The sequence below is a fragment of the Pseudophryne corroboree genome, chromosome 1 (genome assembly GCF_028390025.1).
Source record: "Pseudophryne corroboree isolate aPseCor3 chromosome 1, aPseCor3.hap2, whole genome shotgun sequence".
Taxonomy (NCBI): domain Eukaryota; kingdom Metazoa; phylum Chordata; class Amphibia; order Anura; family Myobatrachidae; genus Pseudophryne; species Pseudophryne corroboree.
In genome coordinates this window covers 397,582,751-397,597,916 of record NC_086444.1, presented here as the reverse complement: position 1 = coordinate 397,597,916, position 15,166 = coordinate 397,582,751, and the positions used below count along the sequence as shown (strand labels likewise).

At 42.0% G+C, this 15,166-nt stretch overlaps 1 protein-coding gene across 6 annotated transcripts in view; it reads left to right on the top strand.

The window, feature by feature from the left end:
* The window catches only part of MYO18B (myosin XVIIIB), a 1,127,577-nt gene that overhangs the window by 695,613 nt on the left and 416,798 nt on the right, over positions 1 to 15,166 (top strand). For 5 of the 6 annotated variants that reach the window (XM_063913213.1, XM_063913208.1, XM_063913209.1 and 2 more), the window contains exons 27-29: positions 757 to 876; positions 6,332 to 6,440; positions 9,118 to 9,245. In XM_063913213.1, coding sequence (XP_063769283.1) covers positions 757 to 876; positions 6,332 to 6,440; positions 9,118 to 9,245 — 357 coding nt within the window. The remainder of the gene's footprint in view (positions 1 to 756; positions 877 to 6,331; positions 6,441 to 9,117; positions 9,246 to 15,166) is intronic. The other variant, XM_063913212.1, reaches the window with a different exon arrangement.

Below are 15,166 nucleotides of genomic sequence, written 5' to 3'. Positions count from 1 at the left end.
ATATAGAGTTTTCATTCTTTTAGATCTTATAAAATATTGGGAGTGTGACAGTAAACTTGACAAGACAAATGGCTTATCAAAACCCTTGAATCCATATTAGCTTGACAGACTATACAGCTACATTTAATAAAATGAAAATATTTTATACAAAGCAAAACGTTTCACCCACCTTCTCTTAGCTAATGAGTTACTTGAACCACACTGCAATTTGAGAAATTTATAAAAAGACTACCTTCCATTTTAGTGTCACTTTTTAGCAGATTCTCATTATGTTTAATGTTTGAAACCATACAGACATACTTTCATTGTAAATATATTTTTCGTCCATGCAGTAGATCAGCATTTTTGTTTTTGGCATTTTCCCTTAAGAATTGAGAGCATCCGCTGCTTTTGAGTTTTCTACTACTTGCACCAAGGTGATGCTTCACCTAAATCTCTGGGCTGAGTATTGCTGATGGACTACAGAGAATGTGCTTTACCAGACATTTGCACTCATTGCTGCACTTGAAATAATTCAATCTTTGCTGATTACTCTCTGGGTTACTGAGCACTTTTTTTTTAGTACAATTACACCAGTATGTAATAGTTATATCTTGTTTATTTATTTGTGCAATAGTTATTTCATTGAAACCTGTATTTTGTCTCAGTAAATTGGGCCTATAATAATTTTTGAGCCCATAATTTGATCAAATATACAGTATCTACTGTAAATTGTATGTTTCAAACATTCTTAATGAAAAAGTCCATATTTTTCAGATCACAGATTTAACGACTGAGCTTTCTGATGAACGATTCAAAGGTGAAGTAACTTGTCAAGTTTTAGAAGGGGAACGAGCAGAACGGCTGCGGGTAACACGAGAGATTAAGGAGATGCAGGTAAGTTATTAAATGTGATATACTGTATGACATCTATTTAATAGAAAATTGAAGAATAGGAATATACAGAGTGTTTACTACTTGTAAAGCACAACGGAGTATGCAGCGCTATTTAAAAAATTGTTAATAAATAAATACTACTGCCATGTAGTAGGTGCAAAAGATACACCTCCCAAAAGGTGTAACTACACTTGTGTGCTGTCTGCATTGGCCTTATTTTTCGTGAACATTTACATTTTTAAACTACAGGTTGAGTTTCCCTTATCCAAAATGCTTGGGACCAGAGGTATTTTGGATATGGGATTTTTCCGTATTTTGGAATAATTGCATACCATAATGAGATATCATCCTGATGGGACCTAAATCTAAGCACAGAATGCATTTATGTTACATATACACCTTATACACACAGCCTGAAGGTAATTTTAGCCAATATTTTTTATAACTTTGTGCATTAAACAAAGTGTGTCTACATTCACACAATTCATTTATGTTTCATATACACCTTATACACACAGCCTGAAGGTCATTTAATACAATATTTTTAATAACTTTGTGTATTAAACAAAGTTTGTGTACATTGAGCCATCAAAAAACAAAGGTTTCACTATCTCACTCTCACTCAAAAAAGTCCGTATTTCGGAATATTCCGTATTTCGGAATATTTGGATATGGGATACTCAACCTGTAGTAGAATCTACATTGCCCTCATTATAATTGAAATAGTGCATTAAAGTAGAAAACAAGACTCAGTTCAATCTTGTAGCATCATACTTATATTGAATTTTGTGAATTAGGACTTTGACCTAGTTTATTTAGGTGTCACAGCGCACCGGACACCAGCGTTTACTTACCATGTCCAGTAGCACTGGTCTCTGGTGGCTCTTGCAGGGCAGTGGACCTGAGGTCCCCAGAGTCTGCTGCAGTCTGTTTCCTCTTCTGAGTCCGCATGCAGCTGCAGCTCCCATAGGGACGCGCACGCTTCTCTGTACTAGATTTAAAGGGAAAGGAGCATCAGAAAGGTGATGTCACTTTGATGCCCACATTTGAACTCCACCTATATAAGGATGTCCCTGGTAGCACTTCTGTGCTAGAGTATAGGCTCTAATACCTTGCTCCAATGTTTTGCCTTGTGCTTCCCAGTGTTCTGTTTGTATGTTCCTGGCTCCTGGTTCCTGCTTTCCTTGTGTTCTGTTCCTGCCTTCCCTGTGCTTCATCCCCGGTTCCTTCCATCCTAGTGTCTGCCTCCTAACTGTGTACTTATTCCTGACCTACCCTGTCTGTTGTCAGTCATCTCCATGTAAAACACCATCTTCACAGCAAATTACTGTACCAGCTCCAGTGCTTACCAGCTCCGTACTTGGGATCCCAGACAGAGGGCCGCAACCTGCATGTCTGCCACAGCAAAGCCCAAACCTCCTTGCGGTGATCCCTGGTGAACCATACCTGCACTTTAGACACTGCGCTTCTGTGCTGTGGCCATGCAAGGTGGGCGAGCGAAGGTGGAATGTGTTCCGCCTACAATTACAACTGACAGAACACCGTTCCGCCCCTTCTGCTGTAATGATTCTCAGTGGCTTCACTCCAACTTCAGTCTATAGAGGTGTGAGTGGAATCTGTCTACTGTGCTGTTGAATTTGCCCTTAAATGTAACGATGGATAGGAAAGGCCTTGGAAAGATGCTCCCTGAGATCCTTTTGGCATTGGACAGAGGTTAAATAGTTTAGACAACTATTTGATCATTACACCTCCAGCAGTAGGGTTTGCACACGCTGGCAAATAGGGAACATAAATGACCTAGAAAACTGGCCTCAAGTAAATAAGACCAAATTATCTGTAACTGAGGCCTAAACAGAAAAGTAGGAGGGGTTAACATACCATTATTCTAATAACACCTTTACAATACAGAGAGCATCCTAGTGACACGATACAATACACAGTGCATTCTGATAACACCAATACAAAGCATAATGTCTTTGTTACTGCCATACAATACAGAGAGCATCCTAGTGACACCATACAATACACAGTGCATTCTGATAACACCAATACAAAACATAATGTCTTTGTTACTGCCATACAATACAGAGAGCATCCTAGTTATTGCCATACAATACATGAGTATCATAGTGACTGCCATTCAATCTTTGTGACTTCCATAAAATACACCCCTGAATTTCCCCAGTAGCACCAGCTCCACGCACCTAGATTCAAATTCTATCTTGTCTCACGGTGACTAGGATGAAGTTATACCCGTGTTACCAATTACCACTAGGGCTAGTATTAGGTACAGACTGACATTAAAAGCACAGTGTCAACATTCCAACTATGTCAGCATTTCAATAAATAAATAATGCAGACATTTTGAATATGTTGACATGTTCAGTGTCGATAAAACAACCGCAATCTCCTGTCAATTACGATTGTTGACATGATGACTAGAGACATAATATACTGGACCCCTAACTGCATGGCCGTCAGCTGCACGTGTTCCAGTAATTTGAGTGAATTCAATTCCTTCTTCTTTCGCTTTGCTTTGTATGCAGATCAGTTCTTGCTATAAAATTTCCACTGGTACATGTTGCTTTTCACCATCAAGGCGTTTTTCTCCACCAGAGACTCTTTCCCTTGACCTCCTCACCCAGCCAAACCCCATCTCTGCCTATTTTAATCCATTGACACATATGCTACAGTACATAGGCATTTCTATCATGGGTGCAATGTGTGCAGTGCACACGGTCCAGTGGGTCCCACACAACACACACTGTACCCATATTGTTTTAATACTCACTTTTCCGGAATCCCGCGACCGGTGCTGCAGCCGCAGCAAAAAAATAATTTCCAAAATAGCTGCCGGGCATATGCAGTAGATAATTAGTCTCCGGACCATGGCGGAGACACCCCTGCTACAGTATCTCCTTCATCCTATATTTGTCTCTTTTTCTTTTCTTTTTTCATCTTCAATATCTCTCACGTCTTTCCTTTGATTGTTATCTCTCTCCCTCCTAAGTGATCCTCTTTCCCACTTTAATCCCCCTACTATTCTTATTGTAACAAGTCTGATAGGCATCACTTTTCTAAGATTAGCAGGACCAAATAAAGGCACATGCAGCCTGTTGAGAGTGCCTCTGTCAGCGTTCTAGGTTCAATGACTTATTCTTCATCTGCAAGTCAACTCGCAGCAATATCAACTTACATTGATATCACAATGTATTTACTGGGTATTTCTCAAATTCAGAAATACATTTGGTTTGGTTCCCGTAAGTGCATTGTAAATATAATACAACAGTTGATATCTCAATTTATTGTTCGGGTATTATTCTACCTTCATACAGTGGCTAATGGCAAGTACATAAAATAATTGAAGTTTTGTGCTAGTCAGTGTATTGCTACACATGCAAAAGTTGATGTTACAACGTTTAGACATTGTGTCATATTTAATTGTATTTGTGCACCTTTATATCAATATGGGGTTAAAAAATAATGTATAATCAGAATCAGCTTTATTGGCCAGGTGTACTCACGTACACTAGGAATTCTTTGTGGTACAATGCATCGCCCAGCAGCAACATGAAGGGGGAATACATAGCATAAGAAGGGGAAAAACGTAGCATACATTACAAACATTACACATGAGTTCATACTGCACATTGCAGCTGTACGATAGACTCGACATATTAGACATATTATACATGTAAGACTAAAAATGAAGGCTGCTTGGCAGAGCAGCACCGAGGCAGCCATCCTCGGCGCCAACTAGAACTCAAACAATGCACATAATACAGAAGATTTAAGTATTACAACAAAAGATAAACCACACAGACAATAAAGAAAAAAGAAAAAAAAAAACCTTGAGCACACAGAAAGAATAATGCATGATTGGTGTAAACATTTTGGATAATAACCTCCAGGGGTTGTGTATTCCACCCTCACAAGGTACCAGGTGAATAAAAGAAACAGAATGGAGTAATGTGAATTGCAAAATTAAGAAAAAGCACAAATTAATGGTACTCCAAAATATTTTGAGGATAGTCGAATATACCAGATGTAGACTGCAAAAATGTTAGTCTATTGCAGACATGCGCAGAGGTTAGAATAGTGTAGGACTGACGTGCACAGAGGTCTGTATAGTCTAGGACAGACATTCACCGAGGTTACTTAGAATAGTCTAGAACAGGCAGAGGTTAGAATAGTGTAGGACAGACATGTTTAGAGGTTAGAATAGTCTAGGATAGATATGTGCAGAGGTCTAAATAGTCTAGAACAGTAATGCACAGAGGTCAGAATAGTATTCAACAGACATGCACAGAAGTCAGAATAGTCTAGGACAGACATGCGCAGAGGTTAGAATAGTCTAGGACAGACATGCGCAGAGGTTAGAATAGTCTAGGACAGACATGCACAGAGGTTAGAATAGTCTAGAACAGACATGTACAGAGGTCAGAATAGTCTAGGACAGACATGCACAGAGGTCAGAATAGTCTAGGGCAGACATGCACAAAGGTTAGAATAGTCTAGGACAGATATGTGTAGAGGTCTAAATAGTGTTGGACAGTCTTAAACAGAGGTCAGAATAGTCTAGGACAGACATTCAAAAAGGTCAGAATAGTCCTGTACAGACATGTGCAGGGGTTAGAATAGTCTGGGACAGACATACACAGAGGTCAGCATAGTTTAGGACAGACATGCACCGAGGTTAGAACAATCTAGTACAGACATGTGCAGAGGTCTGAATACTCTAGGACAGACTTGAACAAAGGTTAGAAAGTCTAGGACAGACATGCACAGAGGTCAGCATAGTCTAGGACTGACATACACAGAGGTCTGAATAGCCCAGGAAAAACTTGAACAGAGGCTAGAAAGTCTAGGACAGATATGTGCAGAGGTTAGAATAGGCTATTACGGACATTCAAAGAGGTTAGAACAGTACTGGACAGACATGCTCAGAGGTAAGAACGGCCTGGGATAGATATGCGCAGAGGGTATCCACAGACATTTTCCAGGAGTACAATCCAGGAACAGTGGGGGTCAGGGACTGAATGTTCCTTCCATGTGCACATTTCTGATGCCTGCTGAGTAATTTCTATTTACAATATACAATGATTAGTCTGATTTACCTGCAGGTATTATTTGTTGAAATTGGCTAGCCTGGTCCAATTAATTTGCTGCAAATCTCTGAAATTCTGACACATTTCAGAATTGGTATTACCAATAGGTACTATAGACTGTGGAAATGTAGCTGCATTGTTCATATGTACTAGTACATACATACACAAACTCATGCTGCACATATACAATATTTGCCGTTTCAACATAAACACAGCTAAAATTAAATCAAATCAAGATTGTAATTAACCTAAATCTAAGTACGATGTTATTACATTGTCGCTTGTAATGAACAATTTTGGAACTGTAGCATATTTTTGGTTTAAAAAACGTTTTCTTGTTTACCAAGATAAAGTATGAACAAATGCAGAGAAACCTGGAATCCATATCTAAGCAGCTGGAGGAAGCTAATCAGCAAATCCAACTTCGGGAACTTAGCACAGGAAGCCCAGGAGGAGGTAAGAAGTGAAAATGTGTCTTCAGTGTTACTGTGAGATCCACTACTGTGTGATATAGATGAAGACTCCTGTACTAAGGAAGAAAATGACTACAGTAATCATATAGAAAAAGTACTTTGTATACGACTTCAATCAAATTTGTTTTTGTTTGTGACAGTAAGTATGCTCGTCATTCCAATATGACTCCTGTACTCTGCTTATCAGATATGTTCGGCTAATTATGATGTGCCATAATTACTGTACTTTACAACACAAGAGATAAAAAAAGAGAACAAGATTAGATAAAGATTGAGCAATCCTCTCGAGTATTTGTTTGCCATGGAAAGCAGTAAATTTATATAATCTGCTTGCGTAATTAGTGTTTTTTTTCTAATGACTCAGATCCATTATGTTTAATTTACTAAGCAGGACATTGATGTTGCATACACTGTGTACCTTGATTAAATCAATAATGCTTTAAATTACTGTACCATGGTTATAGCAGTTTTATCAGGCTTTCTAGTTCAGTCTTGTAAAACAGACATTCACAGCCCCAACAGATTGTTGTTATTACAGTGAGTTTTTGAATGAAGAAGGGGTAAAGATGGTCAGCTGTAAATGTGATTGTAGCAGCCATATAAACTTTGGCCAACCTAAACCTCTGCCCTAGCTGCAGTGCTTTGGATAGAGCATTCTGCAGACTTGCCAGATCTGCCGCAGGACAAACCTGCACAATTCTGGCAAGTAAGTCATTAGGTATTACACAGCAATTAGTTTAAAGGAATAACCAGGGTGGTTTTGATTTTAAACTGATTTCCCCTTCAAAACTAGTGACTATTTTGCTGAAATTGCGCTGGCTCCTGCAAATTGTGGACTATTAATTTGGCCCAAAGTGTAGTAGCACTATCCTACACAGTCTATTCCATCCTTAGATAATTCATCTTATTAGTGTACGGTAACTTTCCTCAGCCAGTGAATTCACAAGCATCGTTAGTTTTTCTCATTCCCTAAATTATTTTTTCTTTGCTGTAGATTTTTTTTTATTATTTGACATTCTATACAGATGTGTCTTCATCTATCTTGCCTCAATACGCCATGTAGCCGGAGATGCCTGACCTGAGTGAATTGACTGGACCCTTACAACTCATTAGCATCGCTCATCTTTTTTTGCCAAAAATGAGCATTGCTGTGTGAATGAGGTGCACAAGAAGACTCTGCAGCTGTAATTGCATGCAAAATGGTACACGGTCGCACACAGAATATAAACATGCCGCATGTTATTTTAATAAGCAAAAGCTGCTTGTGCATCCTATTTGCATCATTTTGCCAATAAGATGCATTTTAATGGCAAAAGTTGCATGAAAAGACGCTCGGTGCTGCCAAGTCACGAGTCTCACGACAGGGCATGACGTGATTAAAAGGGCTGTTTGACGTTCTGGGAGGCTAGATGCAAGTGGACACATCTGTACGTGCAGAAATTCACCTCTCCACATCTGCTTCTCTTTGGCACCAGTCTACTCTACTTCATACTTGCCTGCTTTTGAAAACTAATTTCAGGAAGATTCTAGTTTGTAGTAGTAGGAGCCACGCTCTGCCCAAAGGGCGTTTATTTTCAGCATATTTTGCTGGTTGCGTCTGTTACTTTATGCTAATGCTATTTTAAGCCCTTACCCTAGTATAAATGTGCGTCTGAATTTTAGAGCCTTCCGTCGCAACCATCAGACGCACCACCGGCACTTGCACCAGTCTTATGCTAGGTGCAGAATCTCTGTCAGTGTATGGCTTCCAAAGTACACGGTTATGCATCTGAGTCCAAAGCCATGCTTGCTACACTCCAATAGCACACCCATAACATGGAATATCTTTGTGCGTCCTTAGTACAGGATAAATATAATAAAGATCCCTATATACACACACAGCCCCCCCTCCCCTAGTGCCAGGTTACCTTTCCCCTCCTGGGCAGGCAGTTGATGAGCACCCCATTCCATGAGTAGCGCACGCTGTGGGTGGCTTCACTAGTCATTGGTTGGACAGTTGATATCAGATGCATGCAGGGAACAGACACTGTACATACACTGCAGTGCAGCCATTCTAGCTGCTTCCTCAGGACTCTGTAACTGTGCACTGCAGCTCCGATTCCAGCACACCAGCAGCTGGAGACAAACTTCCCCTCCCTGCCACATCCCACCCTGTCTCCTGCAGACTATGGTGACCTGCCTAGTAAGTAATACAGAGGAGAAGATCCTGTACTGTCCCAGGTCCCACCTGCTAGCACCTCACTTACTGAGGCCCTTGAATCAGGGTGCTGGCAATCTGTGTGTGGAGCATAACATCCCGAGTCTCCAGGTAACCATGCTGACATTACGGCATTAGAGATACGGCACTCCCTGCTGGTAGGAGGAGCACAGTGCCCGGTACATGCTGTTGCAGGCAGCTGACATAAATAATACACATTATAGCTGAGGCAGGGGAACCAATGCTAAGCTCACTGGTGGTGGAGAATCCGGGGGAATTTATAATATTATGGGGCAGCGGGTGGCTCAGCAAAGAACCAGGAGTCTCCTGCAGGTTGCGGGAGGGTAGGCAACTATGCTGTATTCAAGGCTTATTTTTTGGATGTTGCTACAGTATAATAGAAACCTTTGTTTTCAAGCATGCTAATTATATTTTGTACAATGTGTGAATATTTTGTATTAAGCAGCAGATGAGTGGCAGGTACGCTTTGACTGTGCCCAGACCGAAATAAACTTTTTGAGGAAAAGGATCTCACAATTTGAAGAAAGATTGGAATCTGAAAAAACATATAGGAAAGAACTGGAGCAGAAGGTACGTCATAAAAACAAATATTGGTTGAATATTGATGCTCAAAATATATCACATACAGGGATGCCACAACCTTTTTGGTTGGGAGGGGCAAGATATCATTTCATTTTTGTTCCCCTAAATCACTGAATGTCGCCCCCTCAGGGGCAGCTGAACTTACCCTCTACACAACCTACCTACCTTATCTATCTATCTATCTATCTATCTATCTATCTATCTATCTATCTATCTATCTATCTATCTATCTATCTTTCTAGTACTGTATATTTACTAAGGTGTGAGTTGTTTTAGAAGTGGAGATTTTGCACATAGCAACCAATCAGATTCCACTTAACATTTTTCTAGCTGCTTCTAGAAGACAGTAGCTAGAATCTGATTTGTTGCTATGGGCAACATCTCCATTTCTAAAAAACTCACACCTTAGTAAATATACCTCTATCCATCTATCTATCTATCTATCTATCTATCTATCTATCTATCTATCTATCTACAGATTCAGCTGCCATCCGCTTACATGCAAATTGATCACGCATGCAATGCGGATCGAGTCGGGTACATATGAGGTGCACACGCATGAACGCAGGCATGATAGTCATGGGAAACGACTTGCAATTGCTGTGGCTAGCGACAAAGCTGAGGAAGGACAGATCTTTACAGTATATCTATCTTTCCAGGGGCATATCTAGAGAGGAGGGGACCCGTGTGCAGTCTCCGGGTGTGGGCCCCTTCCTCTTCCGTCCCGTAGCAAGCAACTCTCTGAACGCTAGAGATGGCCATTTTTTCGGAGACCTGCGCATGCTCTGTAGACTCTGGCACTGTGCCAGAGTCTATAGTGCTCAAACAGAGCACTAACAGCGCTGCTGCTGCCAGCTACGGGACTCGGAGAGGAGGGGACCCACACCCGGACACCAGGAAGGTAAGTATATAGAAGAAATGGGTGCAGTGTATGCGGTGTGGGCCCCCTCTGAACCCAGGGGCCATTATGGATACGCCACTGTATCTTTCTATCTATCTCTATATACATACATACACACACATACATACGCACACATTTGTGTAAAAAACAGCATAGAGGACACTATGGGGAATGCAGATAATAGTGTATTACAAAAATACAATATTAAAGGTCCCATTTACTGTTTTTTGAGGTTTAGACTCAATACAGTAAATAGAGATTTTTAATGCCGCTATTCGAGAAATAAGAAATTAATTTCAGCCATGATGTATTAAAAAATCACATCTAGGCTCAGGCACTTCAATAGGAGCCCATCCCAGCAATGTGTAAGCTAATGTGATCACAAAAGGGATCACTTTACTTTATGCTGTGGACCTATTGCGCATGGAGGGATCCGGACAATCTCCTCTCCTGGTAAATTATGTGATATGTAGCCCATAGACTATAATGGCCATCACTATAGCAATGGGAAATAGGGAAAGTGCAGCAGATATCTTTGGTATCTGCTGGGGAACCCCTGTAACACTTTCAGGGGATACTTACATTTTAAGGGTATCACAATTTTTGGGCTGAGTTCCCACAAATTGTGTGTAATAAATATGCCCCCAAAACATAACTTGAGTGACTTTATGTAGATGATGCAGAGACAGGTTCTACTCATAGCTCACGCTCTGGCTGAGGCTGTGCATGGAAGGTAATGAGGCTTTACAGGGTAGATTTTCAGCCTAAGGGCAGCTCAGCAGCTGCCAGAATGCATAACTTACCCCCACTGAGATCTGACCATGCCCACAAAATGTGATACATAAAGGGGCATGGCCTGACACACAAGACAATATCCCATTTGCACATTCGTTGAAGCCGTGAGGAGTCCTGCTGCAGACTTTATCACTGTTGGGAGGTATGATGAAAGCAGTACCTGCAGTAAGATAGATTTTTAGGTCTGCTCTTCCAGAACGTTCTCAGTTGTGAAATAGGTGGGTAATCAATCAATATGTACAGTATGAACATCAGTATGTTCACAGCAGAAGCAGTATTTGCAGAAATTTATTGACAGGCAGTGTCCTGTCCATGTGTGTGATTATATTAGTGAATCAAGGGCTACATGTAACATAGGCAGTGCCATGAAGTAAAGATAGCAGTGGAAGTAAACAGGAAGCTATTTTTTTTTTTCAAATGGATAATACGTGACACACTTACTGTATATAAGTGGGTGTGTCACGGTATCTTTCAGGGTGCTGGAACTACAAATGTGTTGTCATACACCCAGCTTCAATATGCCATGCAGCGCGAAATGCCTGGTGTGAGTGAGCCACCAGGTCGGGTGCAACTCTGCTAAAGTCTGGTGCCTTATTTGCTGAAAATGTGTCTTATGCCGTGGGTGCAGAGTGGGCGTTCCTGACTTGTTGCTTCAGATACCACCATGTCAGGGAAAGCCGAGCCTAGTATGGTCGCATTTGATGCAACCATGCCAGGCAAGTGGTTAAATAAAAGTATTTAAAAAATTTATTAGATAATTACCTAAGTATGTCTGCCTCTTAACATATACAGATGGAATGGATTATTGATTGCAGATGCTGATTTGCAGCCATATTGGTCAGGGTATATGATCCCAACCAGGAGCACACAGCAACCAACTTTGAAAAAGCTGTATAAATAAACACAGCAAAATGCGTCAGCTGTAGGCCCTATGCAGTTTGGGACTGTTGCAGCTTAGTTCATCACTACCTTATCAGGGCATGATGCTGTTTCGCTATAAGGACCCCAACAATTTCAACATAGATGTGGTAATTATAGTATCACTGGACACCATTCCCACGTTTTGAAAGAAAGTGTTATATTATTGAAGAAAGACATTGTCATTTGCTCCCATTCATTACCAGATTTTTGTTCCAACCAGCCAGATCGGACAATAAATCTTTAGGTGTATGGGCAGCTTAAGCATTATTTATCTATCTATCTATCTATCTATCTATCTATCTATCTATCTATCTATCTATCTATCTATCTAATGTACGTATTGTATCGGTGAGAGCACTCCTACTGGATAATCAGGACACTTTCTTTTTCTTACATAGATCTTCCCAGTTCCTAGCATAAACATTAATTCCAAACTTTTTGTTTCTGTAATTTCGTGCATAAGAATTCTTGTTTACTACGGTATATTTCACTATAGCATTTGTTTTATTTGTGTTGGTTTATTTGTTAAATTACTGTTTCAAAATTACAAACAACTTAATAATATTATTTATTAACATTTACTGATATAGTGCCAGCAAATTAAGTTGTGCTTTCCACTATATAATTATTTTAAGTCATGTTCAATGTAAATAGTTTAAATATAGTGTCACTGTAGTCACTGATGGTATTGTATTTCAATAATATTATATTTTCTCTAACGTCCTAGTGGATGCTGGGGACTCCGTAAGGACCATGGGAATAGACGGGCTCCGCAGGAGACTGGGCACTCTAAAGAAAGATTTAGTACTACCTGGTGTGCACTGGCTCCTCCCTCTATGCCCCTCCTCCAGACCTCAGTTAGAATCTGTGCCCGGCCAGAGCTGGGTGCTTTTAGTGAGCTCTCCTGAGCTTGCTAATAAGAAAGTATTTTAGTTAGGTTTTTTATTTTCAGAGAGCTGCTGCTGGCAACAGACTCTCTGCTACGAGGGACTGAGGGGAGAGAAGCAAACCTACTAACTGCGGCTAGGTTGCGCTTCTTAGGCTACTGGACACCATTAGCTCCAGAGGGTTCGAACACAGGATCTTAACCTTGGTCGTCCGTTCCCGGAGCCGCGCCGCCATCCCCCTCGCAGAGCCAGAAGACAGAAGCCGGCGGAAGCAAGAAGACATCGAAATCGGTGGCAGAAGACTCCTGTCTTCACATGAGGTAGCGCACAGCACTGCAGCTGTGCGCCATTGCGCCCACACTACCCACACACCCCGGTCACTGTAGGGTGCAGGGCGCAGGGGGGGCGCCCTGGGCAGCAATTAGGATACCTCTTGGCAAAAAGACACATATATACAGCTGGGCACTGTATATATGTACGAGCCCCCGCCATTTTATTTACACAGACCCGGGACAGAAGCCCGGCGCTGAGGGGGCGGGGCCTTCTTCCTCAGCACTAACCGGCGCCATTTTCTCTCCACAGCTCCGCTGAGAGGAAGCTCCCCAGGCTCTCCCCTGCAGTATCAAGGTAGAAAAAGGGTAAAAAGAGAGGGGGGGCACATAAATTTAGGCGCAAATTATCATAAACAGCAGCTACTGGGTAAACACTAAGTTACTGTGTAATCCCTGGGTTATATAGCGCTGGGGTGTGTGCTGGCATACTCTCTCTCTGTCTCCCCAAAAGGCCTTGTGGGGTCCTGTCCTCAATTAGAGCATTCCCTGTGTGTGTGCGGTGTGTCGGTATGTTTGTGTCGACATGTTTGATGAGGACGGTTACGTGGAGGCAGAACAAGTGCAAGTGAATGTGGTGTCGCCGCTGACGGCGCCGACACCTGATTGGATGGATATGTGAAAGGTGTTAAATTATAACGTAAGCTCCTTGCATAAAAGGTTGGATAATCAGTCAGGGTCTCAACCCATGTCTGATTCTACAGCTCAGGGGCCGTCAGGGTCTCAAAAGCACCCACTATCCCAGTTGGTTGACACAGATGTCGACACGGATTCTGACTCCAGTGTCGATGACGATGATGCAAAGTTGCAGCCTAAAATGACTAAAGCCATCCGATACATGATTATAGCAATGAAGGATGTATTGCGCATATCGGAGGAAAACCCTGTCCCTGACAAGAGGGTTTATATGTTTGGGGAGAAAAAGCAAGAAGTGACTTTTCCCCCTTCACATGAATTAAATGAGTTATGTGAAAAAGCGTGGGATTCCCCTGATAGGAAAGTACTGGTTTCCAAAAGATTACTTATGGCGTATCCTTTCCCGCCAACGGATAGGTTACGCTGGGAATCCTCCCCTAGCCCCTAGAGTAGACAAAGCGTTGACGCGCTTATCTAAGAAGGTGGCCCTGCCGTCACAGGATACGGCTGCCCTAAAGGATCCTGCGGATAGGAAGCAGGAAGGTATCCTGAAGTCTGTTTATACACATTCTGGTACTCTTCTGAGGCCAGCAATTGCTTCGGCCTGGATGTGTAGTGCTGTAGCAGCATGGACAGATACTCTGTCTGAGGAGATAGATACCCTGGACAGGGAGACTATTTTACTGACCCTAGGGCATATCAAAGACGCTGTCCTATATATGCGGGATGCCCAGAGGGACATTTGCCTGCTGGGCTCTAGAATAAACGCAATGTCGATTTCTGCCAGAAGGGTCCTATGGACTCGGCAATGGACAGGTGATGCCGACTCTAAAAAACACATGGAGGTGTTACCTTATAAGGGTGAGGAATTGTTTGGGGACGGTCTCTCGGACCTAGTTTCCACAGCTACGGCTGGGAAGTTAAATTTCTTGCCATATATTCCCTCACAGCCAAAGAAAGCACCGTATTACCAAATGCAGTCCTTTCGTTCACAAAAAAGCAAGAAAGTCAGAGGTGCATCCTTTCTTGCCAGAGGCAGGGGTAGAGGAAAAAAGCTGCACCATGCAGCTAGTTCCCAGGAACAAAAGTCCTCCCTGGCTTCCACTAAATCCACCGCATGACGCTGGGGCTCCACAGCCGGAGCCAGGAGCGGTGGGGGCGCGTCTCCGAAATTTCAGCCACCAGTGGGTTCGCTCACGGGTGGATCCTTGGGCTATACAAATTGTGTCTCAGGGATACAAGCTGGAATTCGAGGTGACGCCCCCTCACCGTTAGCTTCCCCCATGGAAAGGGAGGTAGTGTTGGCAGCAATTCACAAGCTATATCTCCAGCAGGTGGTAGTGAAGGTTCCTCTCCTTCAACAGGGAAGGGGTTACTATTCCACTATGTTTGTGGTACCGAAACCGGACGGTTCGGTCAGACCCATTTTGAATTTAAAAT